Source organism: Harpegnathos saltator, unplaced genomic scaffold, assembly GCF_003227715.2.
Source record: "Harpegnathos saltator strain DR-91 unplaced genomic scaffold, Hsal_v8.6 scaffold391, whole genome shotgun sequence".
NCBI classification, from domain to species: Eukaryota; Metazoa; Arthropoda; class Insecta; order Hymenoptera; family Formicidae; genus Harpegnathos; species Harpegnathos saltator.
Genome location: NW_020230196.1, coordinates 535,067 through 543,859, shown reverse-complemented (window position 1 = coordinate 543,859; position 8,793 = coordinate 535,067). Strand labels below are relative to the sequence as shown.

Sequence of the window (8,793 nt, the reverse complement as noted above, 5' to 3'; positions counted from 1 at the left end):
CGTGTGTGCCTGGCGGAACCGCCTCTGGCTTCATTTCTGGCGGAGAAATCGCTCCTTTCTTACGGTACCGTACGCTGTAATGAGATTGCTTCATTAGGCTTGACTTCGCACCGCGGCAAAAAGAGATTTTACCATCCACAGTCTAAGGAAGTAATCAATAAGTTTTAACATCGCCAGTCCCATCGGCATTCCTCTTTGTTCTTAACGACTCTCGTAGGCGCGGATGACCTTAAATTATTTTTTGTCGTGGCACAACATTTCTATCTCGGCGGGTCAATCTTTTCGCGACAAGCGTTTACCTTCGAGCGTAATTCAGTCACATCTGTGTACGCATTTTTCCTACTATATAATTAACAATTTTTTACCACTCCTCATCAACGAGAACTTTCGTTATCTCACGTCTTGGCACCTGCGTTGGTGGAAAAATGAGCTCCAAGTGAAGGCTCGGCTATCGCGCTGCGATACGACGGTTTTCTCTATTGAGAATCAGAATCGTGCGACGGGGGGCGATCGCATCGCACATTTAATGTCGGACACATTTTGAGATGATATGACGGACAGACGCTGTAAAACCACCCCGCAAAGTCCGACACACCGACGAAGCGTCATTTACCTCCCAAAATCGCTTGTGGAATCTCATTCCGGTCTCCGGTTTCACCCTCGTGGTGGCTTTTAAGTTTCGACCCTTATCGACCGCCACGGACTTAGCGCACCTCGCCGAGCGACGGTTATCCAGTAAATAAAGATGAGTAGTTTCCCCGACAACGCTCTCGCGCACACGCACGCACACAATCGCGAGCGAGTGTGCGTGCGTGCGACGCAGCGAGACGGTTTTAAATTCCGCGAGTCAAAGCGATGTTTGACATGGAAATGTTGAGCGATGCATTAAACATACCGCGCCGAGTGCCCCTTCCCCCCCGTCCTCGTCTTCGTCCTCGCCGCGATCGTAATTCCCCCTTTGCCCCCGTCCCCCGCCCGAGAAAGACGAAAACCGCTCTCCACTCCGGCAATCCGGAGGCCCGAACGTACGGCCCGACGGACCCCCGCGCAATTTTGCTCGCGTTGATCGAACGATGTTTATTTAAGCAAACGAAAGGGACCGCTGGTGATGGTTCCGCTAGTTCTCGGCTATCTCTCTCACTATTGTGAATTCCCACGAAGCAGCTCTCGGCTCGAATCGATAGTCATCACGGTGCGAGGAAAACGATAGGTCCGCCGGCAGGTGCTTCTATTTGCTTTGAACGATAAGAGTGTGTTACCCTTCGGCCGCGTACCGTTCTTATCTCCCGTAAATTATTTGCGGCCGATGCAGCGATGTATTTGAAGATTTTTCCTTTTATGGATATAGCTCGTTCGTTTATGGACGTAGCGTGTCTCGCTACGTCATTCTAAATCTTCGTGAACTTTTAAGAAAATATGAGAATATTTGACGGTTTCTTCAGAACGATAATCTTATATTCTTCGTCTCTTGTAAACCTCGAGTCCTTCGTCCTTTTGTAAACTTCGAGAGAAACACACACCAAAACAGGACCGAAAATAGGCACGAATAAGAAACTGTTAAGATATCAATGGCCTATGTGTAAAAAGAATGACAGTCGCTCGGCGATTCGCTGTAAATTATCTCGAGTGAGAGCGCGATGCATTTATTTGAGTAGATTTTAGATGATACATCGTGCAGTTGTAGTTATACACAATTTCACGGCAGCGAAAATTGCTCCGGATTTCTTGCGGCTTTGCGTTAATATGACATGCAAAGCTGTATCAATCGCCGGTATTATTATCGTCGGCGAATTGCGACGTACGGAGCAAGACCAGCATCGCGAATCCCAGAGTCGTGATTGGCGAAACAGTTGTCGAGGGTCGGAAGTACGCACCTGCGAGGCGCAATTTTACTGGGTCTCCCCATAAAAGGAACTCCCTCTCCATTGTCCGGCAAATGACATCAAGCTTATTGCATTATTTAAAGAGGCTTGCTTTAAGGCCGCTTTAAGCCACTGACCCTCGATTGTCAGAGTGCCGCGCCACAGTGAGGGCACAAACTGAGTTTCTCACGGGCGAATCGCGAGCACCCGGTGTTCTAAAAATTCGACGTTCCTTCGAGATATCACTTATTACTAGAAAAAGATAGGAAACGTCGAAATGCCACGCAGAAGTTGTCGCTAAACACATTTCTCACATTTTGTGTGTTATTTCTCGGATCTTGAAGCGCTTAGCATAGGAAAAATGTGTCAATAATTTTTATTAGATTACTTGAAATTTTTGTTTACTGCAATACGCTACTCGTTATAGTTAAATAAGTTATATAATTAATATATCGTTTAATGGAATTAGAAATTAATACAAATTAAATGTACTATTGAGATAATCGAGTATTAAGTCATTTTTAAATTAATATTTGTTTATATTTGTTTCTCTCAACGAAACAGCAATAAGTAAACCAATTGTAGCCAAAGAAGGTAATAATAAGACTTTCATATTATTATTATATGTACCAGAAAATTCTCCGTTATTACTCCTTCAAGATCGATCAAAAGGTGCAAGGTTAATGTAGAATGAAAATTTCGACTCCGGTATGTACAGTCACGAATCTGCTTGGTGCTTTGTCTCGCAGGATTTCTACTCACCGGGCGAGATGCCAAGCTTCGCATGCATGCTACTAGGGCTTCTGTGATCGGGGGTGGTAACAGGGGCTGCTATGGGTGGCGACAGGTGGGGATGTGCCAGTAGCCCACCACCTGTCGTCGTCGTGGTAGTCGTTGTGGCACAGGGATTTAAGGGTGATGTCCTCTTGAAAGACTGGTCGGTCCGCCACGCGACCTCACTGTCGCCTATCCAGACTTTACCTGCGCAAATCGGTCGAACGGGAATTAGGTACATGGAACGAATACGGAAACAGCTGGTCATGTAATAATGTCGCATTCAACGTTGTCGTCTTTCTGTATAAATACACCACGACATTATGCATGTACAAATTAAGGTGGAATTATATGAATAACCGAAAGATTATTTTGTAAATCAACTCCATAAAAACAAAATAGATTTTGTTCACAGTCGCACTTTTCCCTCGTTATTTTGAATATCCTGAAATATTTTTCTCACGAGAGAGGGCAAAGTGCCGCTGACATTTTCCTGAGAAATAAATTCGAACGGACGTCGCCATAAATACCGCCTTTCATAAATGCGAAAGCAAAAGATGCGCGACCTCCCTCGAACAGATACTACGGTAATATCAGTAACGGAAGATCAAATTGCAAAAGAGGCTCTCGAGATAAATTCTATACCCCGTGCACGTGTATTAATATAACACACACCGGCGAGGCTATGCGTGTGCAGAAAATGGCTTCTCTCCCCCCGAACGGACCCGTCGTAATTAGCGACCCTCTGAATCCCCTATCCCTGCCAGTTTTCCCAGTTTTCCCCCGTTTCCCTTAATTTCTGGGAACAATGCCCAGCTCTGGATGTTGTTCCAGACTGCAGTGTCTAATTACACGGGGGCATACCGAGCTTCTCCTCTCCTTTCCGAATTTGTAAGAGCGATGTACAGGGTGTGCCGAAATTCAAAGATAAAACCGTGAAACAATGCTATCGGGAGGCAGAATTTAACATATACGTATGTTAACTTTTATTAAACGCACGGATGACGTTATCGATAAAAAGAAATGGCACATGATGACCATTATTAATGACTCAGATTTATTGCTAGATCGCTACAAACATTTTTCTCGAGATACATTGTCATTAACGTGTTGTATTTCGTTAACTCATAAACGTCAATAAATTAGCATAATTATATTAATAATCGTTATAAATAAAAAATTCGTTAATTTCACGTAATTTAATCCATATTAATACTATTTTCGTAAATTATTGTACCGGTACGTACTGCTCTCGTAAATCAAACACCTCACGATTTCTATCCTCTTTGAATTTCCGTCACGCGCGAAATCTCGAGTATCCACATCGTGTCTTTACGAACACCCCGTAGGTGGCTACGTATTTATGAAACACGCGAATACCGTATCGCCCCCGCATGCGTGAATCATGACTCAGACTCGGAATTATTTGCCTGACGAATGATTTAGCCCGAGATACTTAGCTCGCTCTTCCCCACTAGCCCCGCCAACCCCCTGCTTTCCCCCGCCATCATCTCGCACCCTCTCTCTGGTAGGATGCTAACTTCTCTTCGTTCCTTTATCTGCGTTCCTAACTACGACCGGAGGAGAGCGTTACTCCAGAGACAGAAATATAGTAACCAGAAGACGAAAAGGGAAAAGAGGAGTGAGGCGGACGGAGAGGGAGGATTCAACGGGATGCAGGAGGGCGGCGAAGACAGACCGAGGGTGGTAACTGGAGGCCGTGGTTCCGCGAGAGAAAGAAAGAACGTTTTTCCTATCGAGAGGAAAAGGAGAGGCGGGAAAAGCGGTGGGGCTGAAGAAAGTGTAGCCGGCGCTAACTAAGGGCGTCGGCTAATCAATATCATCAGAGAATGGCCGCTGACCTCCATCCACTCTCCTCCCCTCCCCCACCCCCTCTAGATCGACCATTGTCCGGTATTCCGCGCTTCGAATGAGCTTCCACCGCGAATACGAACGAATCGATTTTTCCTCTTGTTCCTTTCCGTCGCGAGTTTAAAAGTCTCTAATGTCAAATTACCACGGCGGGTTTTAACGACGTTACGATGTCATTTCGTTACCGCTACCGCTTATCTTTATTCATAAAAAAGTACCGGTATAAATCGTTGTAATAATTAATCAGCTTATAATCAAATTATGTCTTCAATGCTGGATTTCAGGAAAATATCGTGTTTTAATTAATTAATTTATCACACAGTAATTGCTAAATGCTGAAATGTTTTCGGCCTATATTGGAAATTCTTCACTTCAATGCCACTTCCACAAAGACAGTTGGCTCGAGGCTACAATTCAAACGCCGACCACGGTATGGAGCCTTTCTTTAATCTCGTAGTGTTTGCATGGCCCCCTCGTCTCTTTCAACTCCACGGAGACAAACGAGACTACCCCTATGCAACGGCGAGTTTGATATAAAGTCGCGATTGTAGAGAACTCAATTATCTGAGCTTTTGGAAAAATCGTATCATGCATATCATGCGTCTCTTGATATTATTCGATAAAGAAATTATACAAAGTGTTATGATAGATTATTGATTTTTCCTCAATTGGACTCTTTTTATCTCGATATGAAGTGGATCCTTTTTCTAAAATTAGAAAGAGAAGAAATATACGTATCTCGATGACTACTTTATAATTTAGAAACATAAAAAATAAATGTATTATAACAAAATCATCCGTAGATGAACTTTGCGACGGTTCGTTCATCGACGCGATCTCCCCGCGTCGTTTCTTTCTCTCTCGCCCAATGAGGGTTGTCGTCACGTCCAAACGAAAACCAGTCGCATAAACAGAGCCATCCATTCCGCGATTTGCCTCCTTTCTTCCCCTCCCCGTCGCCCGCGTAGAAGTCCTTTCCCCTTCGTCCTTTGCATTTTCCCTCGCCCCATTCGTCCAACCCGGCGCGAACTCCATTCACGGGTTTATCACTGTCCAGATAACAACGATTTACCTACACGCGAACTCCTGCGGGTAGGGTTCCGGGAGTAGGAGGGTGCGTCTGGCGGGGTTGCGAGTGAGGAGGGACGAGGTGAGCCCCATAGCAAGGCTGTTGAAGAAGGCGAGACGGGCGGCCACCTTGCATTCGGGAGTATTTCACTTTAACGGCCCTCCGGGGGATTGGCTGACCCCGACCGAAGACCCCTTCACCGTTTCAGCATAATGGACCTCTACATTACTTATTCGTCCTGGCCAATGTCCTGCTAGCGGCATTCGCGACTACGCGAGAGGTCAGCGAGGACAAAGCCGCTCGTTTCCACATTTCGCTATTTACGGAACGCGATTAATCGCACGTTGCGGAAACGAGGATGTATAGTCGAAGTGATCGTTACCAATATTTTAACGTGAAAGAATTTGACTTGTGGGCATCTTTTTTGACAAGTAGGGCCATTAATAAGAGAGAGAGAGAGAGAGAGAGAGAGAGAGAGAGAGAGAGAGAGAGAGAGAGAGAGAGAGAGAGAGAGAGAGAGAAAGAGGAGTATATCGAAGCGTAGGACCTGAATATTTTGGATGGATAGTGCAATTGTTCAACAAGAGAAAAATTCCGGTCCAGTTTACCTCGATATATTTTTTCTGTTTTCTCACGAATTAGATGAAAAAATATTCAAGTGTTTAAACTGAATAAACTTAAGCACAGACACCGATAATACAAGTGATCCTGGACATACTCAGAATCTTTCAGAAAAGATGTCGCGTTCTGATGTCTCCAATTTTTCCAACCGATCACGTATTCCCGCCTTCTTCCCTGGCAACGACGACGACGAGACCATCTCCGCTGATTCCAGCTTCCGGGTACCGTCCGACAGCACGGAAGAGCAACATGCCTCAAGCAAACCGCTTTCCCCGCGGCACTCGAAAGAATTGAAAATTCCTGCTCGTCCAAGGGTTGAGGAGGTCGACGATGGAGGGTGGTGGCCAAGGGGGAGGACGGATGAAGAAAGGGGGGATGAGGAAGCGAACGCGGATAAAGCGCTCGATATAAGATTAATGCTAGAGGCCGCCGACCGGTCCCGCCGCACGTCGAGGGCCGTTCGGCCATATACGACGGCAATGGTGATTCCTCTTTGAAGGTAGAACCGTGGGTAGTGGCCAAATTGAATCCTGCTTAGGACAGAAGAAGCGTCGAGAGAACGGCAGGATGAGGGAAGGAGAGAGAGAGAGAGTCGGCGCGGAGCCCTTCCTCCAATAAATAAATCGCCGACCGTGCGTGGGTCTCCGATTTTCAGCTCGAACGTACGGATTAAAATCGACCGGCCGATTTGTAGCGACGAAACGCCGGAGGTAATTGCACGATTATCTTGTTCCGGTATCGCACGTCGATTTCGTTGTTTTTCTACTAAAATAGGAAGTTGCATAACAGGAACGCAGTCATCCACGTCGTACTTATTTCTCAGACATGCTTCGTATTATTATATGTACAAGTATATTATTTGCAAGAGATAATAAAAAAGAAAGTCAGATGGAAAGTCAGATGGAACTCAAGATGATCAAAGATGACGTATGGTAGTCCAATTTCAATGAACTTTAATACTCTTATGTGTTTTGCAGATCGCTAATATTAATCTCATATCTGCATCCAACAAACGCTATTAGCGTTGAGGCCTAGACGCATAAATGCGTCCTAAATTCGTTGACATTCGCCCTCGAAAAAAGTTATCGACTGTTGCGATGGGCATTCATATCGATGCACAACGTACAAACGTACAAGAGCCCAAAGTATTTTTTCTCAGTGACAGTATTTTCTTGAAGTGCTCTAAGATTGAAAGTGTAAGTGCAGCATTAGACGAACAAATGAATGACAATATTTCTACATTGCCCATTGACCCAAGTCAAGGAAGTTAAATTGATAAGAACAGATAAAACGGTTATTAGATAAAACAACGAGAAACGACAACAGAGGAAAAATTATTCGAAGTGTCAATATTCCGTGGTGATACATTTCCGATGCATCTCATCGAAGAAACGTTTCCAGTAGACAATCTTTTATCGTCGTTTGATTAAGCTTTATCGCGGGAATAATAACATGATATCAAAATTACCAAAACATGACATCTTCCACCGCGAGTTCGACTAGACTGCTTTTTCTCGTACTGATGATACATATTTCATATTACGACAATATAATTTCATTCGGAAAAACGAGATACGTCTAGGATGCAACGTCAATGTAGATATTTTTTCTACATAAATAGTTCTCGCTAATAATTAATATGAATTTCATATATTTAACATTAATAATAATCGCGGTATGTTTTCACATATATATCGCGGCACATAATCGTTAATTAAATTAAAGATATCACGATGTTATCGTGAGCACTTTTTGAACTTTCAATCTTACAAAACATTTCAATGTTCTTTGTGTACACGGAAATAGAACAGGAGATAAGTGGATTTAACATCTATTGCTGCACATTTTTTTGCAATGACATGATATTGTAACGATGATAGTGGAAAATTCATGCTATCTGTCTTGGAACTAATCTGAAGTTCTCCCGCATAAATATCTTGACTATCGCTTTATTAGCTCAAATTAACACGATATTAATAAACGAATATTCCACATCGTGAGAATTATGAAAATTATATTCCGCGACTTCAGACTTGTAATTTCAGTGAAAAAAAAATTGAACGACGTTACACGTATATATTTGTACATACACATATGTAGCTTCCATCAATCTTAATTTTATAAACCTTAATATTGTCAATATAATTATTGAAGGTAATAATATGATATAACGTGTGCAATAATAATGAATCTCGGTATTTTGCGATTACTTCCTTTAGTAGAATTACTCCTTTAATTCCTCGCCGCTTTCTCGAGTTTGGTGAAAACTCAACGACGTTCGCGAGGGAGAAAGACAAAGGATCAGCGTCCGTCGAGAGTTTCCCTATTTCTTGCTGCCCTTGTCGGAACGACGATCGATAAAGCCAACCCCTGCCCCCGCATTCTGGCTATCTTAATACTCGCATAAGCTTTTAACTTAGGAGATCCCAAAGTTCACACCTATGCTCATCATAATGGAACAATTGTTTAATTTATAATCAAGTTTTTTTTTCTTAACATTTGATTTAACTAATTTAACTAATCGCCATTCTTTACTTCCCCTCTCTCTCTCTCTCTCTCTCTTACTTTTTATCATTTATTTCACTAATCGATATT

General features: G+C 43.4%; 1 protein-coding gene across 1 annotated transcript in view; it reads right to left on the bottom strand.

The window, feature by feature from the left end:
* Positions 1 to 2,547: 2,547 nt before the first annotated feature.
* Positions 2,548 to 8,793, bottom strand: part of LOC105185234 (AT-hook motif nuclear-localized protein 13-like) — a 68,183-nt gene continuing 61,937 nt past the window's right edge. The window contains exon 3 of the mRNA XM_019842322.2: positions 2,548 to 2,843. Within this exon, the coding sequence (XP_019697881.1) occupies positions 2,617 to 2,843 (227 nt within the window). The 3' untranslated portion in view covers positions 2,548 to 2,616. The remainder of the gene's footprint in view (positions 2,844 to 8,793) is intronic.